We start from the raw sequence: 25,326 nt of genomic DNA, 5'->3' as shown, positions 1-25,326 counted from the left end.
CGGGCACGGAGGCTTGACATACATCCCTCAGCAATGCCACCTTCCGCTCGGGCACGGAGGCTTGACATACATCCCTCAGCAATGCCACCTTCCGCTCGGGCACGGAGGCTTCACATACATCCCTCAGCAATGCCACCTTCCGCTCGGGCACGGAGGCTTCACATACATCACTCAGCAATGCCACCTTCCGCTCGGGCACGGAGGCGTCACATACATCCCTCAGCAATGCCACCTTCCGCTCGGGCACGGAGGCTTCACATACATCCCTCAGCAATGCCACCTTCCGCTCGGGCACGGAGGCTTCACATACATCCCTCAGCAATGCCACCTTCCACTCGGGCACGGAGGCGTCACATACATCCCTCAGCAATGCCACCTTCCGCTCGGGCACGGAGGCTTCACATACATCCCTCAGCAATGCCACCTTCCGCTCGGGCACGGAGGCTTCACGTGCATCCCTCAGCAATGCCACTTTCCACTCGGGCACGGAGGCTTGACATACATCCCTCAGCAATGCCACCTTCCACTCGGGCACGGAGGCTTGACATACATCCCTCAGCAATGCCACCTTCCACTCGGGCACGGAGGCTTCACATACATCCCTCAGCAATGCCACCTTCCACTCGGGCACGGAGGCTTGACATACATCCCTCAGCAATGCCACCTTCCACTCGGGCACGGAGGCTTCACATACATCCCTCAGCAATGCCACCTTCCACTCGGGCACGGAGGCTTCACGTGCATCCCTCAGCAATGCCACCTTCCACTCGGGCACGGAGGCTTCACATACATCCCTCAGCAATGCCACCTTCCGCTCGGGCACGGAGGCTTCACATACATCCCTCAGCAATGCCACCTTCTGCTCGGGCACGGAGGCTTCACATACATCCCTCAGCAATGCCACCTTCCACTCGGGCACGGAGGCTTCACGTGCATCCCTCAGCAATGCCACTTTCCACTCGGGCACGGAGGCTTGACACACATCCCTCAGCAATGCCACCTTCCACTCGGGCACGGAGGCTTGACATACATCCCTCAGCAATGCCACCTTCCACTCGGGCACGGAGGCTTGACATACATCCCTCAGCAATGCCACCTTCCACTCAGGCACGGAGGCTTGACATACCTCCCTCAGCAATGCCACCTTCCGCTCGGGCACGGAGGCTTCACATACATCCCTCAGCAATGCCACCTTCCACTCGGGCACGGAGGCTTCACGTGCATCCCTCAGCAATGCCACCCTCCACTCGGGCACGGAGGCGTCACATACATCCCTCAGCAATGCCACCTTCCGCTCGGGCACGGAGGCTTCACATACATCCCTCAGCAATGCCACCCTCCGCTCGGGCATGGAGGCTTCACATACATCCCTCAGCAATGCCACCTTCCGCTCGGGCACGGCGGCTTCACATACATCCCTCAGCAATGCCACCTTCCGCTCGGGCACGGCGGCTTCACATACATCCCTCAGCAATGCCACCTTCCGCTCGGGCACGGCGGCTTCACATACATCACTCAGCAATGCCACCTTCCACTCGGGCACGGAGGCTTCATATACATCCCTCAGCAATGCCACCCTCCGCTCGGGCACGGAGGCTTCCTGTGCATCCCTCAGCAATGTCACCTTCCACTCGGGCACGGAGGCTTCACATACATCGCTCAGCAATGCCACCTTCCACTCGGGCACGGAGGCTTCACGTGCATCCCTCAGCAATGCCACCTTCCACTCGGGCACAGAGGCTTCACATACATCCCTCAGCAATGCCACCTTCCGCTCGGGCATGGAGGCTTCACATACATCCCTCAGCATTGCCACCCTCCACTCGGGCATGGAGGCTTCACATACATCCCTCAGCAATGCCACCTTCCACTCGGGCACGGAGGCTTGACATACATCCCTCAGCAATGCCACCTTCCACTCGGGCACAGAGGCTTCACATACATCCCTCAGCAATGCCACCTTCCGCTCGGGCACGGCGGCTTCACATACATCCCTCAGCAATGCCACCTTCCACGGGGAGTGTTGATAGGCTTAGTTTCATTATTCCACCTCCATTGTGAGTTTCTGAGAACTTTTCATGAAAACAGCAGGTTGATACCTGAGTTTGGGCTGAAATCCTAGATTAATCTGGGCAAGGCCATCTGCCCTGTGGCAGCAGTGCCCAAGCCTCATGCATGCCAGCGCTGGATGCTGACTCTAACCCTGTCTCTGGCCGGGGGTTGTGGTATCTGTTTATGGCTGAGGCCCGCCGCTGTGGGGACACTGGCTGTGGGTGCCTCTTCCTTTCTCTTCAGGTCTGCCCAGCTTTCTCCTGGGGTTGCTTCTCTTAGGATCGAGTCCGAAGAGATCTTGGTGTTTGACACAAGCCCCGTCTCAGGCGCAAGCGCTGTTGGTTTCCACCCTTCTGTGGTTGCCTTTTCATTTTCCAAGCACTGCTTTGAAAAGCACGAGTTTCAATTTCAATACAGTCTAGTTTATGAAAAGTTTTGTTTTGTTTTTAAGACGATGTCTCGCTCTGTCCCCCAGGCTGGAGTGCAGTGGCACGATCTCAGGTCACTGCACCCTCCGCCTCCCAAGTTCAAGCAGTTCTCTGGCCTCAGCCTCCTGAGTCGCTGGGATTACAGGAGCCCACGCCCACCTAATTTTTGTATTTTTAGTAGAGACAGGATTTCGCCATGTTGGCCAAGCTGGTCTTGAGCTCCTGACCTCAGGTGGTTTGCCCGCCTCAGCCTCCCAAAGTGCTGGGATTACAGGCGTGAGCCACCGCGCCCGGCCAGAGAGCACATGTTTTAATTTCAGTCCAGTCCAGTTCATGAGTTCTTTTCTTTGATGGTCTGGGCTTTTGTGTGTCTGTAAAGGAATCTTTGTCCACCCCATGCTCGTGAAGATTTTCTCTCGTGTTTCCTTACAGATGTCCCATAGTCTTAGTGTCTAGCTGTACAATTCACTTTTTGGGGTTAGTTTTTTTGTGTGTTGTGAGTTAACAGGTCAAGACATCCCCGCTACATGTACAGCTGACCCTTTGTATGCATTGGTTTTGAATCTCTGGATTCAACCAACCATGGATCGAAACTACTTGGAAATATTACAGAAATCCGCCCCCTCCCAATACAGCAATTAAAAAATAATACACTGTAACTATTTACACAACATTTATTTGTTTTGTATTTTTGTAGAAATGGAGTCTTGCTATGTCGCCCAGCCTGGATTCAAACTTGCAGACTCAGGCGATCCTCCTGCCTCAGCCTCCTCAGGATCCTGGACTGCAGGCATGTGCCGCTGTGGCCAGCTATGGTAGTGTTTGTGTTGTGTTTCATGCTGTAAGTAGGGAGGGCCAGCTACGGTAGCGTTTGTGCTGTGTTATGTTTGGTAAGCAGGCGAGAGATGACTTGTAGGGGAGGAGGTGTGTAGGTTATATACAGCTAAACCGTTTCACGTGAGAGTTGTGCGTCCTTGAATCTTGCCGTCCCTGAGGTGTCCTGGAACCAATCCTCTGCGGAAACTCAGGAATGACTGTACATTCAGCTGTTCTGATGCCTTTTGTTGAAAAGGCTCTTTTTCCTCATTGATTACTTGGCACGTCGGACCTGAGACCATCTGGACTCTGTCTTCTGTTCTGTGCCTTGTTTTGTTTGCGTTCCCGCCTCATGCTGCTGGATTCTTGCAGACACATCCTGAGTCCCGCAGTGAGTGGGGCCAGCTCACTAGCCCCCACCTTCTCTGCTGCTAGGAGTCACTGTGCATTCACTCTGGAGTCACCTGGCACGTGATTAACCCCTCAGTCTAGCCGATACCATACGCTGTTCAGAAGCTTAAAATGCAATTTTTAATGAAATAAATCTTGTACAGTATTTAATGAAATCTTTTATTTACAATATTTTAATAAAATAGAATCCAGACATCTGTTGAGCCCGCAGTCACTCCAGCACCAGTGTGGGGACTCCGGGAGGCAGGGCCGAGAGATGAGGTGGCGCAGCTGCAGAGGGTGCTGTGCAGAGAAGGCGCCTCGGAGCTGGCCCTGTGGAGAGCACCCGCCACAGCCACAGCCACAGCACGCCACGGAGGCGCATGGGGCGCACGCCCGCTTCACCCCACACCCAGGTACCTCGTGTGCGTCTTAATCTGTTTCCTGCTGTTATAACCCAGCTCTGTGGAGAGTGCCCGCCCCAGCATGCAGTGGAGCCGGAGGCCTCCCATGCCCACGGGACACATGCCTGCTTCACCCCACACCCAGCTACTCACACACGTCTCAGTCTGTTTTCTGCTGCTAGAACAAAAAAACTGCAGACTGGTAATTGATAAAGAACAGAAGCTTATACGGCTCATGGTTCTGGAGACTGGGAAGTCCAAGAGCACAGCGCTGGCTCCTGGTGCTGGCCATCCCGGGGTGCAGACGGAGCCAGCTTGAGAGAGTGGTGGAGAGAAACTCATCCTGATCAGGAGCCCCGCCTTGCGATACGGCATTCCTCCCTCCCTGAGGGCTGGCCCTGCGACCTCTTCACCCCTGAAAGGCCTCTATTAATACTCTTACGATGGCCGTATGTTTCCGCCTTAGGAACTTTGCGGATTCCTTGAAACCACAGCAGCATGAAACCCGTCAACCTTTATTCCCTTCCTTTCCTTTTTAAGTGGTTACATATTTTTCACAGTGTTTGCTTTTACTATGAAATTTCCGTTCTCTTTACATTTATTTATTTGTTTGTGGAACTCTCTAAAACATCTTTGGAAAGAATGCAGCACGCTGACATTTATAGTCCCTTGATGTTTGAGATTCATGGTCGCTGAGTAGTCAGTTGCTTTTTCTCTGCACGGGTGTGTGCTTCCTGCCTTTCCGCCCCCCTCGCCCCTCCCACGCACACACACACTTTCTTTTAAGTATATGGGCCCAGGTTATGGCAGTAGCAACATTTTGAAAACCAAGGTGAGAAAAGTTAACCGAGAGTGTCCTGTGCTTTCTTGTGATGCTCATCTCTGTGGTGTAAGTATCAGGAAACCTCCCACCACGAGCAGGCCAGGTGTGGTGGCTCATGCCTGTAATCTCAGCACTTCGGGACGCCGATGCAGGTGGGATCATTGGAGGTCAGGAGTTTGAGACCAGCCTGGCCAACATGGTGAAACCACATTTCTACTAAAAATACAAAAATTAGCTGGGCGTGGTGGCACATACCTGTAATCCCAGCTACTCGGGAGGCTGAGGCTTGAGAATCGCTTGAGCCTGGGAAGTGGAGGTTGCAGTGAGCGGAGATTGCACTACCACACTCCAGCCTCCACTACACTCCAGCCTGGGCAACAGCAAGACTCCAACTCAAAAAATAAAAATAAAGATAAACCTCGTCTTGAGTGAGCTTAGCACCTTCTGGAAGCTTGCTTGTGCCCAGCTGGTGAGAGGCAGGGCCGCTGGGTGGAGGGGACCTAGCCAGGTTGTGTGTCGGCCACTATGGGATGTGGTCTTGAGTTGACCCTGCCCATTTTGTGCCTTCTCCTGCCTTCACTGTCCTTCCCCAGACAAGGTGGCCCTTCCCTGGGCCTTGTGTGTCTGGGGGCTTAGTGATTGGCACAGTGCATGGGACCCACCACCTCGTGGACCGTCAGAATCTGTCACTTCACCTGCCATCAGAGATGGATGTGTGCTTAGACGTTGTCTGGAGCTCTTCATTGACGTGTGTTGCACGCTGGTCATGCTGGGCTGAACACGTCAAGCTGTGGCAGTCCGTGTCTGCGTCATCCAGATTCCCCTAGAGTTCCTGTGTTAGCACGTATGCCCGTGTGCCCTTTCCTCCCTCAGTGCCCGCCCTCTGCATGTGTCTTTGTACAAGTGTGTGTGTACATGTGTAAGTGTAAATGTGTGCCTGTATGCATATATACAGGGGAACACACATGCCTTTCAAAAGTTACAGTGCTAAACCATGCACCCGGACGATTTGGCCTGACATGGGCCCCGTCCTCTCTGTATTGCAGACTCTGTGGATACTGAGGACTCAGCCTCTTCACAGAAGTTGGATTTGTCAGCAGAAATGGCGCCCGGTCCCCTGCCTGCCGCTGGAAAGTGCAGGAAGCAAAGAATGCCTGGTGGAAGATTCCAGGTCTTTTCAGAACAGAAGTGTCTGGGCTGCCTGGAGGGGACTCATGGGTCCTGCAAGCCCGAGGAGAGCGTGAGCAGAGAGACCAGCTCAGAAAGCAGGAGTGGGAGGACCTTATCTCAGCCCGAGGCCTTGGAGACTGAGGAGCAGAGGTCTGGGGGCGTGAACGATGCTGGAGAGGTAAGGGAAGGGCTGGGGAGTAGCAGGCCACTGTGCGTCTTCCTCACGTGGGGCTCGGTTTCGGCAATGCCATGACTTACGCCTACGGCACTGACCGTGTCCTAGAATACAGGGAACCATTACGTGTAGGTTTCCAGGGTGCTTGTTGCTGTGCCTTTTTGGACGTGTGCCTCTGTGCCGTGTGCTGCTCCCGCAGTGCCTTTCTGAGTGGAAGCCCCGTGGCAGAGAGAGGGGACTCTGCCTTATGGTGTACGGGGCGTTTGTCTCCAGAGTCGGAATCGGGCATCTTGGCTGGCTTAGCCATCGATGACCCTGTTGTGAGTGGGGAGGATCCTGGAGGTGGTTCTGATGAGAGACCAAGAGTCACGCCACCATCAGGGTGGCCTAGAGGCCATGGGGACAACGGCACGGGCCCAGTCGGGGCTGTCAGGACACATAGGCTGTGGGCGTGAGTGCAGACCACCCGGAGGAGAAGGAGCAGTGGCTGTTCACTTGGTGTTTGCCACTACAAGGGCTTCAGACTCACAGGCAGGCAGAGGGGCTGGAAAGTGTGGAATTGGGGGGCCAGAGGGGAAGGCAGGGTTGGAGCTGGTGGCGGCTCTCTAGCAGCAGCGGGTGGAGGGTCCAGAGCTGGGTGGGGTGCCTTTGACATCCCTGGCAGGTCCTGAGCTGGAAGGGAGGCAGATATGGGGGAGGTGGGCAGTCACTCTCAGAGTTATTGTCTGACTCTTGGGCCATGGCTGGGGAAAGCGTCGAGCACCCTGCAAGCCTGCCTTTAGGCCCAGGCCGCCTCTTGGCCATCCCTTTCAACACAGGCTCTGACCACAGCCTGGCGTGTCTTCCACTTCACTGCCTGGGTTGACAGAAGGAGTCTGGGGCATCCTTGAGATGGGAACTTGTGGTTTCTATCCTGTCCTGTCATCCAGACCTCACTCACCCAGGACCTGTAAGTCATCCAGACCTCACTCACCCAGGACCTGTCAGTCATCCAGACCTCACTCACCCAGGACCTGTCAGTCATCCAGACCTCACTCACCCAGGACCTGTCAATCATCCAGACCTCACTCACCAGGACCTGTCAGTCATCCAGACCTCACTCACCCAGGACCTGTCAGTCATCCAGACCTCACTCACCCAGGACCTGTCAGTCATCCAGACCTCACTCACCAGGACCTGTCAGTCATCCAGACCTCACTCACCCAGGACCTGTCAGTCATGCAGACCTCACTCACCCAGGACCTGTCAGTCATCCAGACCTCACTCACCAGGACCTGTCGGTCATGCAGACCTCACTCACCCAGGACCTGTCGGTCATCCAGACCTCACTCACTAGGACCTGTCAGTCATCCAGACCTCACTCACCCAGAACCTGTCAGTCATGCAGACCTCACTCACCCGGGACCTGTCAGTCATGCAGACCTCACTCACCAAGGACCTGTCATGCAGACCTCACTCACCCGGGACCTGTCAGTCATCCAGACCTCACTCACCCGGGACCTGTCAGTCATGCAGACCTCACTCACCAAGGACCTGTCAGTGATGCAGACCTCACTCACCCAGGACCTGTCAGCCATCCAGACCTCACTCACCCAGGACCTGTCAGTCATCCAGACCTCACTCACCCAGGACCTGTCATGCAGACCTCACTCACCCGGGACCTGTCAGTCATGCAGACCTCACTCACCCGGAACCTGTCAGTCATGCAGACCTCACTCACCCAGGACCTGTCAGTCATGCAGACCTCATTCACCCGGGACCTGTCAGTCATGCAGACCTCACTCACCAGGACCTGTCAGTCATCCAGACCTCACTCACCCGGGACCTGTCAGCCATCCAGACCTCACTCACCCGGGACGTGTCAGTCATGGAGACCTCACTCACCCAGGACCTGTCATGCAGACCTCACTCACCCAGGACCTGTCAGTCATGCAGACCTCACTCACCCAGGACCTGTCAGTCATACAGACCTCACTCACCCAGGACCTGTCAGTCATGCAGACCTCACTCACCAGGACCTGTCAGTCATCCAGACCTCACTCACCCAGGACCTGTCATGCAGACCTCACTCACCCAGGACCTGTCAGTCATGCGGACCTCACTCACCCAGCACCTGTCAGTCATGCAGACCTCACTCACCCAGGACCTGTCAGTCATGCAGACCTCACTCACCAGGACCTTTCAGTCATCCAGACCTCACTTACTCAGGACCTGTCAGTCATCCAGACCTCACTCACCCAGGACCTGTCAGTCATGCAGACCTCACTCACCCAGGACCTGTCAGTCATGCAGACCTCACTCAGCTGGGACCTGTCAGTCATGCAGACCTCACTCACCAGGACCTTTCAGTCATCCAGACCTCACTCACCAGGACCTGTCAGTCATCCAGACCTCATTCACCCAGGACGGACGCACCTGGCTAAGCCTACAAGTGAGCACTGCTGAGCTGCCCTCTGCCTGGCTCAGGGCTGGGGACTTCTGGCGCCTGCCTTCACTTCCCCTCTGTGTTAGAGCATGTTTCAGGGTGCTCTTGGGACACCTACTGGCCTCAGCACCTCAGTTCTCACACTGGCTCCTGGGGCCCACGATTTTGTTTCCATCACAGCCATCTCCCAGGTCGCACTCAGCTCCCCCCGGGAAGAAGGCAGGCCTGCCGGCGGCGCTCCTGGAGACGCTCGTGGACCTGGTGGACAGGAGCCGGGGTGGCTGCAGGTCTCTGCACAGCAACGAGGCATTCCTTGGTGAGTCAGTGTGGCTGCCGGCTCTCGCCCTCCTGGCGACATCTGTGTGGGATCCTGGTTCCTCTGCGTGTGGTGACCTGGGAGTCATCTTAGCCCTTCCCACGTGCGTGTGGCGGTCCCGCACCGGGGCCTTCCTGGCAGTCTGCCTCTCACAGTCGCCACGGCTCTTGGCACCACATGGGCCTGGGCCTGTGGGTCCCCCATGTGCTCTGGGTGTTGGGGGGCTGTCACCTTGTTTTGCTCCGAATGCGTTTGGTTCTGATGGTGGTGCTCACGTGGGGGTTTGGGGTCTGGAAGCTACCGCGTGTCTCCCTGACCCACGCATGTAGCTTGTGCTGGGCCTGCCTTGCCCTGACCCATGCGTGTGGCCTGTACTGGGCCTGCCTTGCTGAGCTTCTGCTTGGCGTGGGGCCCAGCAGGGCGGTCCCTCCACAGACAGGACTCAGGTCTGTTTGATTCTTCCGGGTGACCTGTGTGGGAGCACGCTGGGGTCGCCCTCATCTGGGGTCACACTTGGAGACCAGGAGGTGCCATGTCCCCGGTGGCACCTTCTCTTTGTCCTGCAGCCTGGGGTGTGGCTGTGCGTGTCCCTCAGGAGCCGGGGCTCACTAGCCTGTTCCTCCTGGCAGACCCTGGGGGTGGCTCTGAGCTGTCTGAGCGCCCCCTGAAGCGTTGCGGCCCCTCAGCTCCTAGAATGATGACGCCCTGCAGTTGCAGCCCGCTTGGACCCCAGCCCCTTAGACGCCCCCCTCCCTCGGCTGGTGTTCTGCGGGAGCCTCCTGAGCTTGCTGTGGTCGGTGGCAGCAGCACTGTCCCTGGCTCAGGCCGCTGTCCCAGTGTGGAGTTGCCGGCTGTCGTCAGTGTAGTGGTTTCCACACCAGGGTGGTCGGTGCTTGTGGAAGGCGTAGCGAGTTGCGGTGGCGCCATTGAAACCTTGAGACGTGGTGGCCCGTCGCAGCCTTTTTTTGGGGGTCACTTCTTCTTTTTCTTCAGTTCCTACCCGGCCCGTGTGGACGCGCAGAGCCTGAGGTGGTTTCATGGTGCCCCCTCCCTGCCTGCTGTCTTTTTAAGGTATCCTCTGTGTGATTCAAGACGCACTGAGCCGGACTTGTTTATGTTCACCCTTTCAGCCTCGGTGCTAACGTAACATTTGATTTTCGCTCCTAGCTCAGGCAAGACGCGTCTTGTCCTCTGTTGAACTCGCTGCAGCCCAGGACGGCTCCGCGATGATGGGTGAAGACGTCGGCTCCCCGGCTCTGGGGAGCAAGTCCCTGCAAAGCCGCCTTGCGGAGCAGCAGCGGCGGCACGCCCTGGAGATGAGCGAGGTGACGGCGGAGCTGCACCGCGCACGCAAGGAGCTGGTGAGCCCGCCCTGGCAGTGCTGCTGCGTCCGTGTGTGGGGGAGATGGGCTTTGACTTCCAGGAGTGAGGGCTGCTCCTCGATGCCACACTGCCCCGGCCGCCACTTCTGCAGCATCTCGTCTCCCCTCCCTGCCCGGGACCCAGCCGCCCCCAGGATCACGGCCGGCCCTGTTCCACAGCAGGCCGGAGCACTTTGGAGACAGCAGTAGTGCTGGTCATCTTCCTTCCTTGGAGGGGCTGGGCGGGGGTGGTGGGCAGGGGTGACGCCGGCCGGAAACGGTCTTTAGGCCCCTGTCCTCTGGCCCAGGCTCCCCAGTCCCCTGCCGAGAGGCTCCAGTGCTCCAGGCCGTCGCAGGCTCCCTGCTGCTACCCTGCCTGTGCCAGCTGAGCAGCCCCCTCCCCCGGGTCCGAGGGAGCCTCCAACACGGGGCGGGGCCGGGCGCTGCAGGAGCCAGGCCTGGACCTGACTTTATCTTGTTGACCCGCCTCACAGGGCCTTAAATTGGAGACACCCGAGCCCACTCTCCTTTTACAAAGGAGATGATGGCCAGTGTCCCACAGGGAGGTGGGGCTACAGGGCAAGTTACCCCAAAACCGGCGGCTGAAAACCCACCTTTATCAGCTTGGATTTATGTGGATCAGGCCTCAGGCTCAGCTCAGTCAGGTGTGTCCGTCTCCGCCTCCACCGAGGCCTCCTGGGCAAGATCCTCCCAGGCCCCTCCTGCCTCCCCACGGGCTGCTGGAGTCCTCGGGACATGGAGGGGGTGGCCAGAGAGCCACGCCCAGACAGAAGCCGCCCTCCGGGAGTCCTGGTGAAGGCAAGGCCCCACGAGGGTGTGCACACCCGGGGGGCCTCATCAGCATCTGTAAAATGGGAGTGAAGCCACTGTGGGAGGGCTGGGAAAACCACCTCTGAACTTGTCTGCCAGGTAGATGCTGTCTATTCTGTGAGAACCTACATCTCAGAGAGCCCATACAACGTTTCCTCTTTAGAGAAGGAAAAGGACAGATGGCGAAACAGCACAGGCAGCCTCTGTATTTAAACACACGTGGCCCTGCCCCATCCCGTCCAGAAGCCTCTGTTTAAACACACGTGCCCCCCCCAATCTAAAAGTCTCCCTTTAAACATACGTGGCCTTCATCTAGAAGCCTCTGCATTTAAACACGTGGCTCCCTGTCCAGAACCCTGCATTGAAATACACATGACCCCCTACCCCCGGTTTGGAAGCCTCTGCATTTAAACACACGTGCCCCGCCCCCCCAGTCCGGAACCCTCTGCATTTAAACACATGTGGCCCTGTCTGGAAAGTGAGCTGGGCACCATCACTGCTGATGTCTTTTCTGTGGGACGCAGCAGGGTACCCCCCCTGCCCTTCTGAGCCTGGGACCACACAGAGCTGACAGATGGAGCCCGAGGGTGAGCTGAGCAGCAGGGCCGCCTGGGGTGGGAGTCACGTACAGCTGTAGCCACCATGGCAGCCTGCTTTTTCACCCTGTGCTGTTTGCCCACCCCTGTCCCTCGGGGCAACCCTGGGCCACGGGACAGAGCAGCCCCAGTTCCCTGGTGAGTGATCCGGAAGAGTCACCACGGGCAGGAACCCCGCAGAGAGAGCAGCCGGCAGGCTGGTAGGCGCTGCCTTCCAGGGAGGTGTATCTGTCATTCCAGAAGCACCCAAGTTTACTCTGCAACACGGGGATGCGCATCCTTCGGTCACATGAACCGTGCTTCCTGTGGAAGCTGCAGTGGTGTGTCCTGGGGTGCAGTTGGCCCCACTCCCAGCTGCTGTGCTGGGCACGGCCTCTGAAGCAGATGTGCTGTGCCCAGCCTGGGTGCAGCTGGTCCTCTGTTCCCTGCACCTGCCGTGGCCTCAACTTCAAAATTAAAAATCAGTCGTGTGGTGGCACGTGCCTGTCATCCAGCTATTTTGGTAGGTGGAGGCAGAGGCTCAGGAGTTGAGGGCTGCAGTGAGCTGTGATTGTGCCACAGCTCTCCAGGCTGGATGACAGAGCAAGAACTTAAGTTCAATGAAAAAGAGCTGGGAGCTCACAGCCCCACCTTACAGAGCTCATCGCATCCTTGGGAGGCCAAACCACGAGATGGGCGCTGCCACGAGCTTTCAGAATGGCCCAGAGCCCTGCGAGGAGGGTGGGTGGTGCAGGTTGGCATCACCTCAGCAGACGCCTTGGGCAGGAGACTGCAAAATGAAGAATTGGTGAAGATAAGCCTGAGGGGAAGAGTCTCAGACCTGGCGATCAGCCTTCACCACGGGTGTTGGGAGCCTGGTGGATGTCTGCATGCCAAGGGGGCCATTGGCGGGTGGGCTCAGGCAGGTGGGCTCTCCGAGCAGAGATACCCCGAGCACGAGGGCTCTACCGCACATTCTCCAGCGTTCCCTCCCTTGGGGGCAGCAAGGTGGGGCCTGCTTAGCGCCCCTGGCCCCGGGATGTGCCTGCTGGTGCCTGAGAAAGCAGCAGGCAGGTGAGACTGGATCCCTGGGGACCCTGGCTACAGCTGCTGGCGGCTTGGATGGCTCACGCCTCACTAAGCACCCTGGGGCCGGGGAGGGGCAGAGGCTGCCATGTGGCTGCGGGCATGGCCCTGTCTTCTCCTTGATGACAGCATGTCCTGTGCTCCACGTGTTCTCCATACTCTGAGGATATGAGAGCCAGAGCAGAAGGGGATTCCTGCAGGGCCCCCGTGCCTCATGTGGCACCAAGGCCTGGAACCTGCAGTGTCTGTGAGGGCGACCTGGGAGAGGCCCCAGCTCCCACCGGCTGCCCTGCCCGGCACTGGACCTGCAGGTCCCTCTGGACCACACACCTCTCGGCAGACTCAGGAGTGGGGATCTCTTGGGGCCAGGCGCCCCTTTCTGTCCCCTCCTCTCTTTCTGCCCCTACCCTGAGGGTACAGGAGGTTTGGGGACTCAGAAGTGGGGCTCTCACAGGCTGGGGTGCCCCTTTCGTCCCCTCCTCTCTTACCAAGGGGGCTGTGGGGCTGGGCAGGGCTCAGGGCTGGGAGCAGGGAGCTTTGCCAGAAATGGAATCATTGCCTTCACATTGCGACTACGCGAAAGGAAGCCTCTGGGATTTTCAAAAGGTTTCAGTTCTGTGTTCTTCATGCATTTTACTGAATTTGACTTGTGCATTTTGAGTGTATTTTCTGTGTCCCCAGAATGATTTGAGACAACATTTAGATACATCTTTGGAAGAGAATAGTGGCTTAAAATCGCTTTTGTTCAGTATGAAAAAGGAGGTGAAAAATGCAGACGCTGCAGCTACATTGAATTTGCAGATCACTGGTAAGTTTGGTTGGTAAGACAACGTTGTAATCAGATCAGTGTTTGGTTGTGCCTGGGTTGACCTGTTTAAATTCTTACTGAGGGAGGGAGCAACCGCAGACGCAGTTGGTAAGTGCAGAGCTGAGCCCCTGCCTCGCGGCTGGCGGGGAGGCTGCCTCCGCCGGAGTTTGTGCCACAGACACGTGTTGGGGAGGTCTTGGCGTGGATGTGGCATGGCAGCCTGTGTGGACAGTGAAGTTGGCTTCATTATATATGCTGTGGGAATGTCACTCCGGCTCCTGTCAGCCTGTGTGGACAGTGAAGGTGACTTTGTTACACGCTGTGGGAGCGTCACTCTGGCTCATGTGGGCGCTGTGTGGACAGTGAAGGTGACTTTGTTACACGCTGTGGGAGTGTCACTCTGGCTCTTGTGGGCGCCGTGTGGACGGTGAAGGTGGCTTCGTTACACGCTGTGGGAGCGTCACTCTGGCTCATGTGGGCGGCCTGTGTGGACAGTGAAGGTGGCTTCGTTACACGCTGTGGGAGCGTCACTCTGGCTCATGTGGGCGGCCTGTGTGGACGGTGAAGGTGGCTTCGTTACACAGCGGTTGCTTTGCTTCGTGGCCGTTTCTGGGAACCATCAGCGGGAAGCGAGGACGTGCCGGACTCTGTCTTGACTCAACCTTCCTTCCAGTGTGAATTTTTTCTTTGATTGCTAATTCTTCCCTGAGTGCAGACATCTCTTTTCTGACATTTCCGTCATTGTTTTTTCATCTCTTCTGTCATTTCCTTGTTGTATTTTGCTAATTTTGAAATAATGGCTACGGTGTGTGGGTTCACTGTGGGCGTGGCTTGTCGTGTGATATTCTTGTGCCCTTACCCTTTGTCCTACAGAAACTGTGGGATTTGGCTTTGATACTTTCTACTCCTTTTCACATGAAATTTATTCTTCTGAACTTCAAGGAGGAGGCAGGGTCAGGACAGCTTTCTGACCTCATGGATCAAGGCCAGGGCAGCTTTCTTCTGAGGATTCTCAGGCCCTGTTCTCTCCTCCACCCTTCTCTGATGCTGTCATCTATTTGACCTTGACCCTGACCCCATACCCATTGTTCTTCTTGGTGCTGGCTCTGTTCTACAAGGGACCAGGTGGGTCAGCTTTGAGGGATAACAGGGCTGCACCAGCTTTCCACACCACACGGGGCTCCCTGGCCTCACCATCTTGGGTGGGGGGCAGGGCTGTGGTTGCCTAGTTGGCCCACTGGGTTTCCCAAGGGAGCAAGGACACTTGGGGGCTGTCAGCTACCCACTGCTGACAACTGCCTCACCCCCGCAGAGGTGGACATGGGGTGCGACATGTGGCTGCTGGGGGTTTGTCCCAGCTCTTGTGTTTGGGGTCCCAAGGCTTCCTTGTCTCTGGGAAGCTGTCGCATTGTCCCCGGGGTGCTGTCACGTTGTTTCTGGGGTGCTATAGCTTAGATGGTTTTGCCTCTAAGGACTCTTGGTTTGACCACCATGGGGACTGTGGAATGTCCCAAAACGGTGCCACCCTGCGTTTCCTTCACTCATGCCCTCCGTGAACGTATATGTTGACATAGACGCCACATGGCATGGCGTGGCATGGCCTTAACACTGTGGCTGCTCCTGCAGCACCACTGCCTTGTGGGTGGGAAGGGCCTGCCATAGATGTCACCGTCACCCTCCGCCTGCTGCTTTCCCCCACCCCGCCTTTCTCACTGCCCTGGTCACCATGTGCTTCTGTGAGAGTGGGTCTATATGTGTGTTTATTTGTATCCCATGTGTGGGTTTGGAAAGCCACTAAAGAATATCTCTCCTCTCCTCTTGCGTTGGAAATCCAGAAACAGGCAGGGGTTTGTAGATGGAAACCAGCCACGTGTTTTACCGCTGATGGATGCAGAGGCAGAGGGCACTGGGGAGACCTGTGGTCACTGTGGGCCGCTTGGTGCTTTTCCTGAAACCCATGGGCTCTCCCATGAGGGACAGAGCATGCTTCCTGGTGGAGGAGAAGCCAGCAGACAGGCCCAGTGGCGGGGCCTCCAGCCGGCGCTGCCTCCCCTTGCCGTCACACGGATGTGGCTCCGTGGGGGGCTGTGGAAGGCAGACCACACAGCTTCAGCCCTGGGAGGGCAGGGGCAGAAACAGCACAGGTGGGGCCGTGGCATTCATGCTCACCCCGTCTTTGCGTCTCATTAAAACTGATCTTTTCCCGCTGTATTCTTCTGGTAACCAAGATCCAGTTTAAATCTAGAATTGTTTTCATTTTCAAAATGTATGGATGATTTTACTAAGAAGTGACACTTGGTTTTCTTTCTTTTTCAGGACTTCAAACAAGCGTGACGAGGCTGTGTGGTGAGATTGTGGAGCTGAAGCAGCACCTGGAGCACTATGACAAGATCCAGGAGCTCACGCAGATGCTGCAGGAGAGCCACAGGTGCCACCAGGAGGCCTGGCAGGGCCCTTGGGAGGGGGCTGAGGCACAGGGAGGGCAGGGCTGGCCTGGGTCGCACCAGAGGGCACAAGGAGTAGCTGCTCGTGAGTCTTGGTGGATGGCACCCAGGACCCCTGCTGACTTGAAACTTCCACAAATGTTCCTCTGAAAACTGAGGTCTTTCCTGCTCTAGCAGGTATGTGACTGTGAGGCGTGGACTGTGAGGTATGTGACCCTGGGGAGTGGGTCATGAGGTGTCAGCCATAAGGCATGACTGTGAGGCATGGACTGTGAAGTATGACTGTGAGGTGTGGACTGTGAGGTGGGACTGTGAGGTATGGACTGTGAGGCGTGGACTGTGAGGTGTAGACTGTGAGGTGTGGACTGTGAGGTGGGACTGTGAGGTGTGGACTGTGAGGTGTGGACTGTGAGGTGTGGACTGTGAGGTGGGACTGTGAGGTGTGGACTGTGAGGTGTGGACTGTGAAGTATGACTGAGGTGTGGACTCTGAAGTATGACTGTGAGGTGTGGACTGTGAGGTGTGACTGAGGTGGGACTGTGAGGTGTGGACTGTGAGGAATGGACTGTGAAGTATGACTGTGAGGTGTGGACTGTGAGGAATGGACTGTGAGGTGTGGACTGTGAGGCATGGACTGTGAAGTATGACTGTGAGGTGTGGACTGTGAGGTGTGACTGTGAGGCGTGGACTGTGAGGCGTGGACTGTGAGATGGGACTGTGAGGTGGGACTGTGAGGTGGGACTGTGAGGTGTGGACTGTGAGGTGGGACTGTGAGGTGGGACTGTGAGGTGTGGACTGTGAGGCATGGACTGTGAAGTATGACTGTGAGGTGTGGACTGTGAGGTGTGGACTGAGAGGTGTGGACTGAGAGGTGTGACTGTGAGGTGTGACTGTGAGGTGTGGACTGTGAAGTGTGACTGTGAGGTGTGGACTGTGAAGTATGACTGAGGTGTGGACTGTGAGGTGTGACTGAGGTGTGGACTGTGAGGCGTGGACTGTGAAGTATGACTGTGAGGTGTGGACTGTGAGGTGGGACTGTGAGGTGTGGACTGTGAGGTGTGGACTGTGAAGCATGACTGTGAGGTGTGGACTGTGAGGTGGGACTGTGAGGTGTAGACTGAGGTGTGGACTGTGAGGCGTGGACTGTGAGGTGGGACGGTGAGGTGTAGACTGAGGTGTGGACTGTGAGGCGTGGACTGTGAGGTATGTGACCTTGGGGAGTGGGTCATGAGGTGTCAGCCATAAGGCATGACTGTGAGGCATGGACTGTGAAGTATGACTGTGAGGTGTGGACTGTGAGGTGGGACTGTGAGGTGTGGACTCTGAGGTGTGGACTCTGAGGTGTGGACTGTGAAGTATGACTGTGAGGTGTAGACTATGAGGTGTGAATTGTGAGGTGTGGACTGTGAGGTGTGACTGAGGTGTGGACTGTGAAGTATGACTGAGGTGTGGACTGTGAGGTGGGACTGTGAGGTGTAGACTGTGAGGTGTGAATTGTGAGGTGTGGACTGTGAGGTGTGAATGTGAGGTGTGGACTGTGAAGTATGACTGTGAGGTGTAGACTGTGAGGTGTGAATTGTGAGGTGTGGACTGTGAGGTGTGACTGTGAGGTGTGGACTGTGAAGTATGACTGAGGTGTGGACTGTGAGGTGGGACTGTGAGGTGTAGACTGTGAGGTGTGAATTGTGAGGTGTGGACTGTGAGGTGTGAATGTGAGGTGTGGACTGTGAAGTATGACTGAGGTGTGGACTGTGAGGTGGGACTGTGAGGTGTGGACTGCGAGGTGTGAATTGTGAGGTGTGGACTGTGAGGTGTGACTGTGAGGTGTGGACTGTGAAATATGACTGTGAGGTGTGGATTATGAGGTGTGACTGTGAGGTATGGACTGTGATGTGTGACTGTGAGGTGTGACCATGAGGTGTGGACTGTGAGGTATGGATTGTGAGGTGTGGACTGTGGGGCATGGACCGTGAGGCGTGGACTGTGAGATGTGGCTGAGATATGACTGTGAGGTGTGGGCTGTGAGATGTGACTGCGAGGTATGGATTGTGATGTGTGACTGTGAGGTGTGACTGAGATATGACTGTGAGGCGTGGACTGTGAGGCGTGGACTGTGAGGTGTGACTAAGGTATGACTGAGGTATGGGCTGTGAAATGTGACTGTGAGATGTGACTGGGGTGTGGACTGTGAGGTGTGAACCGTGAAGCGTGGACTGTGAGGTGTGGACTGTGAGGTGTGGACCGTGAAGCGTGGACTGTGAGGTGTGGACTATAAGGTGTGGATAGTGTGGTGTGACTCTGCATGCGATGTAACTGGGGAGTCAGGCATGTGGAGATGGCCGGGTGTGGCTTGGCATCCTGGTTCCCTGGACCGCACTCCTGCAGCTCTGCTTCCCCTCACTTCAGTTCGTGTTCAGTTAGAAACATGGAGATGTCACCTTTGCTCCCTGGCTACAGTGGGGTAGTGAGAAGGAGGCTGGGTGTGAGGGGTTCCTCAAGGCGGAATCTTAGTTTGTATTCAAAGAATTGTGTGTTGGGAAGTGGTTGAAGGTCAGGTGCAGTAAGGAAGAGGTGAGCTGCTGGAGGAGGCGAGGACAGGTGGCTCTGGGCGGGTTTGTGGGTGCTGTTGTGTGAACCCCTGTTCCTGTGGCCTAAGCAGGGAAGGCTGGTCTGTGGTCAGTTCCTCCCCCCACTTCCCCTCCCTTTCCCCCTCCCATTCTCCCTCCTGTTCCTCTCCACTCCCCCCTCCCTCCTTCCCCCTCCAGCTGAGGCTGCCACACACCTCACTTGGGTTAGAGTACAGTCTAGTCATATGTGTAGCCAGGCTCTGCCCCTTCCAGGATAAAGGCCACAGACCCCCGTGGGTCCATCACAGGTGTAAGTTAGAGGGGAAGGGTCCTGAAAGGTGAGACTGGGCCGAGGCAAGATGCGGAGGAGCAGAAGGAAGGGGATTGTGACAGGCACAGTGCAGCCACACCACTCCAGGTTCCGGGTTCCACTCCCTGGAACCTGGCAGGCCTGTCTGTGGCAGGTCAAGGTAGAATTGGGGGTCACGCTCCTTGAGCATTGTGGCCTGGATGTGGACGAGGCAGGGTGCACAGCTCCCAAACATGGTAGGACTGGGCTTCTGCCCCCAGGATCCATGCTGGCTTCATCCAGTCTGGGCCTCTGCCTGCCAGCGGCTCCATGGTGTCCAAGCGAACAGGGCCTGTTCCCGCACAGTGTCTCTGTCCATGGCGTGCCCATCTCTGCAGCTAATGTGGCAGAGGTCAGTGGGCCCTGCCTGGTCTAATCCTTGCAATGCCCTGAATGCCCTTAAGTCACCGCTGACTGGGCAAGCAGGGCAATTTGGAGATGACACAGTTGGTAAAATGCAATAGCACTTTATTCCTAAAAATCCTTTCTAGAATAAAAATGGTCAACAGTATTAAAAACTAGGACTTTTCTATTAAACTATTATGATATCAAAATTATTAGATTGTACTGGGAATCAGATTTCAGTTCTGTATCATTTCCAGAGTTAGAACATTGTTTTGTCAACCATGATGCTTATCATCCTCTTGTCTTAAAACCGCGTGTAGCTGGAATGCCAGAGGGGCATTCACTCGCTCATGAGCCCATTCAGCTCATCCATTCTCAAGCTGCTCGGGGGTCAGCCAGTGGCTGGGAAGGGAGGAGGCAGTAGCCAGTGGGACACAGGGGATGGGACCACGGGACGGGCTGTGGAAGGAGCGTGTGTGTGGGGAGGTGCAGGCCCGGCAGCTGAGGGCAGCACCACTGGAGGGGACGGAGCCTCAAGCAGCCGCTTCCCGCCGTTCCGCAGCTCCCTGGTCAGCACCAACGAACACCTGCTGCAGGAGCTGAGCCAGGTGCGGGCGCAGCACAGGGCCGAGGTGGAGCAGATGCACTGGAGCTACAAGGAGCTCAAGAAGACCATGGCTCTGTTTCCGCACGGGAGTGCTGGCCCTGGACGCTGCCAGGCCTGCTGACTCCTGCCAGGGGCGGTGCTGCTCCTTGAGCTGCCTGCTGAACGCGTGGCCTGTGCCTTCGTATTTCTTTACTGAGTGTATTGGCTGGCAAGAGTTCTTGCTTCTGTTTGTAAGTACTTAGGATTTTTGGAATGTATTCAGGGCTATAGCTTGGTTTTCTAAAGCATCCGAAAATGATATGATCCATCCAAGCCCTTCGCATGTTTGGAGGCAAAACACATTGATATATTTTGAGACCAACTGACCATTAATCTTTCATCCAGTATCCAGAGATGAGTAAATGCAGTGTTTCACTACCTGATGTAAATGAGAGCTATGGATGATCTTTATTTAATAAATGGACACATTGTTCTGGAAAGTTAACCTTTGAAGTGTCTTTATACACACTATAACAGCTTGTCCTTGAGTTATTTGCTAGAGCAAGTTATGCACCATGCTGGGTGAGCAGGAATGATTAAGTTCAGGCGTGATACAAGGAACACTTACAGATGTGGGGAAAAATCCTTAAGAGTGTTGTTTTACGGTATGAAGGTATTGTAGCTAAAGCATCTGCCCAAGCCCTGGCTCTCTCCTTTGCAGTGTAGTTCCGGAAGTCATGCTGTTATAGAACACAGAAGCGGATAGTTTGGAAATTTCCTATCTCGTGTCACACTTGCTGTGATGATAAAACAAGGTTTTTTAAAATGATATTTAAATGATTTGGGAAGATGAGCAGGCCTAAGAAAATGCTCTGTGCTAGGTGTGCGTGTGTGTGTATGTGTGTACGTGTGTGTGTGCATGTGCGTGTGCGCGTGCGTGTGTGTGCATGCGTGTGTGTGTGCGTGTGTGTGCGCGCGCGTGTGATCCCTGGGGAAATCAGAGGTGGGACTCCGCTGTCTGTTCCCCGGAGGAGGACTTCCTGGGCTTCAGGTTGCCCTGTTGTGTCACCTCTCTGTCTGGTCATGGTTGTAACTCAGCAGGAAAATGTGTCATACCAAATTTATTTTTTGTAGGGTTGCAATGGGGTTCATCTGTCATCATATAATTTATGTATGTGAGAGTATTAGAAGGTGTTAGTCTACTTTAACCTTATAGACGCTTACCTCCTTTGAGTTTCAGTGAGCTTCTTGGACCTGTGAGTTCATATTTTTCCTCAGATTTGACAGAGTTTCAGCCACTATTCATATTCTTGTCTGACCCCATCTCTCTCACTCCTCCCTCCCTCCCTGCCCCGGAAGGGACTCCAGTTCGCTTTCTGTTAGACTGTGGTCCTGTCTGTGGGTTGCTGAACTCTCTGTTAGACTGTGGTCCTGTCTGTGGGTTGCTGAACTCTCTATTAGACTGTGATCCTGTCTGTAGATCACTAAACTCTCTGTTAGACTGTGGTCCTGTCTGTGGGTCACTAAACTCGATTATTTTTCATCCTTGCTCTCTCATCCTTTACTTTAGATGGTTTTATTGTCCTGTGGCAAAGTTTACTAATCTTTTCTTTCACTTGCCTAATTTGATGTTAAGCTTGTATAGTGAAGTTTTTATATCAGGAATTGGATATATTTTTAGTTCTAAAATTTATTCGAGGCTGGGCAGGGTGGCTAACACCTGTAATCCCAGCACTTTGGAAGGCTGAGGCAGGAGGATCACTTGAGGTCAGGAGTTCGAGACCAGCCTGGCCAGCATGACGAAACTCCATCTCTGCTAAAAATGAAAATCAGTTTGTGGCACGTGCCTGTAGTCCCAGCTTCTTGGGGGCTGAGGCAGGAGAATCGCATGAACCTGGGAGGTGGAGGCTGCAGTGTCGAGATTGCACCACTGCAGTCTAGCCTGGGTGACAGAGTGAGACTCCATCTCAAAAAAAAAAAAAAAATTCCATTTGATTATTTTTATTAGTTTTGTATCCCATTATGTTCGTGTTTCCATTAACTCCCTAAGGTTTAGTAGAAACTCCAAACTGTTCCGCGTGGCTGCACCCACAGGCCCGACTGCTGGTGGTCTGTGACCCCGTCTGCTGGCCCGTGTTTTCCGCAGCACTGCCGAGATGTTAGTGCCTCGCTCCGGAGGGTGTGGGCTGGGCCGCCTCCTGGCCTCGTTGGCTTCTCCCTGTTGGGCACCTTCGCAGTGTCTGTGGCTCCCTGGGACTTCCTGTTGGTAAAGTACCTTGCGGGTGTTTTCCCTGTTTGTCTATTGGATGGTCTGTCCCATTTACAGGCAGGTGTTATTTATGGTTCTGGGTAGCAGGCTTTGTGAGTGACATTCGCAAATACCTTTTCTTGTCTTTTAACTTTAATGGTGTCTTTTAGTGAAGAGAAATGTTAAACAATGTGGCCCAATTTATCAATATTTTCTTTTATGATTAAACCATTTTGGATCCTAATTTTTAATAATCTTTACTCTGCCTGGTCATAAAGATATTCTGCTGTGTTGCATAGTTTGGATTTTAGATTTAGATTCTACCCAGAATTAATTTTTTTGTGCCTGTGGTGGAGGTGAAGGGTCCCGTTTCGTGGTGTTCCGGACATAGACCAGTCTTCCCAGTCCTGGCAGGCGAAGGCTCCTTCGTCAGGATGATTTATTTATTTATTTTTTTTTTTTTTTGAGACGGAGTTTCTCTCTTGTTACCCAGGCTGGAGTGCCATTACGTGATCTCGGCTCACCGCAACCTCCGCCTACTGAGTTCAACCGATTCTCCTGCCTCAGCCTCCTGAGTAGCTGGGATTACAGGCGCACGCCACCATGCCCAGCTAATTTTTGTATTTTTTAGTAGAGACGGGGTTTCACCACGTTGACCAGGATGGTCTCGATCTCTTGACCTCGTGATCCACCCGCCTCGGCCTCCCAAAGTGCTGGGATTACAGGCATAAGCCACGCGCCCAGCCCGTCAGGGTGACTTCTGTGTCTGTCTCTCTGCCAGTACCACACTCTAAGGTGCGTCCTTCCATCTGAAGTGAGGACATCTTGGCTGCTTTTGACCCTTGGGGTTTATGCATTTTAGAAGTAGCTGGTTGAGCTGAGATTTTGTTTGGGGTTTCACCTGTAGATCAACTTGGGAGTAATTGACACCCCTGGGACACTGGGTTGTACAGACGGTGAATGTGGACTGTGAATACAGGGTCTGTCCCGGATGGATAGAAGGACTGGATACTCTTCACAGTGCTCTGGTGTGTCTTTTGTTACATTTAATCCTAGGTCCTTGTTATTTTGCAGTGCTGTTTTTAAAAATGTGTTTGGTTTCATTTTCCTAATTACGTGTTGCCATTTCATGGCGATTCCATGGTCGTGTGTTAGCTCGTAGCCAGCAATCTGGTAATGTTCCTGATTTGCGTCCAGCTGTGCTCTCCTCACTGGCACAGGCACGTTCCCTGTGAGTACTGGCTTTTCTCTCCCTTTCCTGCTACTCTGGATTTTCACTTCATGTTTTTATTTTTGTTTTGTGTTTTGCTTTTCTGCACTGGTCAGAACCCTGAGTGCAGTGCCGATGAGAGGCGGCAGTAGGGTGGGCCTCATGTTCCGGATATTCAAAGGGTGATAAATTCTCACCATTTATCCGCTTACTTGTAATAGATTTTTTTATTGTCGTTTTAAAGCTTCTTCTATCAATAATTTGCATCGGGAATGGATGAATTTTATTACTTTTTTCTGCAATGATTGAGAATATCACATGACTTTTCTCATTTAGTATATTGATGTGGTTAACAACCATAATTTGCTATTGTGAAAAAAACCCTTGAATTTCTGAAATAAACCCAACTTAATAATTTCGGATTTTCTTTTACATACATATGATTGTATTTGGTTTGTGAATATGTTGTTTAGCATCTTGTGGCCCGGCTGTACCACTTACCCCCGTGTTTGGGCCCTCATTTCGTCGTCTGTGAAACGGGAACAGTGCCTTCCTCACAGGGCTGTCGTGAGGGTGAAATGAGTTGGCGTGAATGGAACTCTCGGACGGCCCCGGTGCACCCTGAGCATGGGTGGCTGCTGCAGCCCAGCGTCAGCCTCTGTCTTCACGGCTGACAGAGACGTGCGATTGTCCTCTGTAACACTGTTCCCGCCAGGCTTCGCATCTTTACACCACCGGAAAACGAGCTGGGTTGTGCGTTCTTTCTCCATTCTCCAGAAGTTACTTAAGATTGTAGTGATTCCTTCCATGGGTGTGTGATGGATCTTGCTGGTGAAGTCCCCTGGGCCTGCAGCTTTCTTTGTCAGGAGGTCTGACTGCAGATCCAGTAGAACTCGGTGTTCCCGGACGTGGGAGAGCCGTTCACACGACCGTCCCCCGTCCCCGTGTCCCCCTCATTGGCCCTGCGTGTCCCTGAGCTGGGTTGGGGCTGTGTGGCTGCTTCTGAGCTACAGCCTGTGTGTGGGGTCGAGGTGGGGAGCTGGGGTGCCACTCGGAGAGCTTCCCTGCCAGTGGCCGGGGCAGCCGCACCGCAGGGTCAGGAGCCCGCTCATCTTCCGTTGGAAGAGATCTCCTGTACCGCTGAAGCTGGACGTGCTGTGAGTGGTCAGTTCTGTGTGTCCCACCAGTGAGGCGTCCGCGTCTCCCCTGTAGCTGGCAGTGACTTTCCCTTAGTCACGGGTCTGAGCAGGCATTCCATCTCTTTTGGAGTTAGTGTTTGTAAGTTATGTGTCTCTACGAATTGGTCCATATTGTCTTAATTCTCAGTTTTGGGGGAGTATAATACACATAATCTTTAACGACATTTGCATGGCTTCAGCATTTGAAGTTGTGTTCCTGTGGCAGAGATGTAAGGACAGTGGTGTCTCTTCAGGCAAGTTCTTGCCATCCAGAGCAAGGAGTGCAGGGTCAGAGACCATCTCCAGCCACCCATGCCGTCCGGCTGTGCCCAGGCTCCGGAGCTGAGGACACACGCCCAGGCAGCCGAAGCCGGGTCTCAGCAGCAGAGCCCAGCCCTAATGCGAGCCAGTGTCTCGTCTCCACAGCTGTGAGGGGCTCACAGGACCCTGCAGGGCTGGACCCTACAACCTGGCGTCTGCCTCCCGGGGACCCAGCCCGCTCTTCGCCATTTTTACTGGTTGTTTGAACTTCCTCCTCAGTCCTTTTGAACAACCACCCTTTGCCTCCACTTTCTTTTCGTTTCAAGTTCTGATCTGGTCTTTCTATACTTAGCCAGCCTGGAATTACAAATAAGTAGGGGTTAAAACAGTATTTTATCAGTTTCCCTGTTCTGCGTTCTGTCTTGCTTTTATCAGTGAATGTGATGGACCCGCCGTCTCACTCGTTTAAATCTACCGT

At 54.6% G+C, this 25,326-nt stretch overlaps 1 protein-coding gene across 1 annotated transcript in view; it reads left to right on the top strand.

The window, feature by feature from the left end:
- CEP72 (centrosomal protein 72) overlaps window positions 1-20,451 on the top strand; it is a 52,516-nt gene extending 32,065 nt beyond the window's left edge. The window contains exons 6-13 of the mRNA XM_039471821.2: window positions 3,178-3,270; window positions 3,893-4,102; window positions 5,960-6,261; window positions 8,864-8,999; window positions 10,167-10,360; window positions 13,534-13,660; window positions 15,977-16,088; window positions 19,928-20,451. Coding sequence (XP_039327755.1) covers window positions 3,178-3,270; window positions 3,893-4,102; window positions 5,960-6,261; window positions 8,864-8,999; window positions 10,167-10,360; window positions 13,534-13,660; window positions 15,977-16,088; window positions 19,928-20,093 — 1,340 coding nt within the window. The 3' untranslated portion in view covers window positions 20,094-20,451. The remainder of the gene's footprint in view (window positions 1-3,177; window positions 3,271-3,892; window positions 4,103-5,959; window positions 6,262-8,863; window positions 9,000-10,166; window positions 10,361-13,533; window positions 13,661-15,976; window positions 16,089-19,927) is intronic.
- The last annotated feature ends 4,875 nt before the right edge of the window (window positions 20,452-25,326 follow it).

Source organism: Saimiri boliviensis, chromosome 1, assembly GCF_048565385.1.
Source record: "Saimiri boliviensis isolate mSaiBol1 chromosome 1, mSaiBol1.pri, whole genome shotgun sequence".
Lineage (NCBI taxonomy): Eukaryota > Metazoa > Chordata > Mammalia > Primates > Cebidae > Saimiri > Saimiri boliviensis.
The sequence above is the reverse complement of the archived record's forward strand: the minus strand, read 5'-3'. Positions and strand labels throughout refer to the sequence as shown.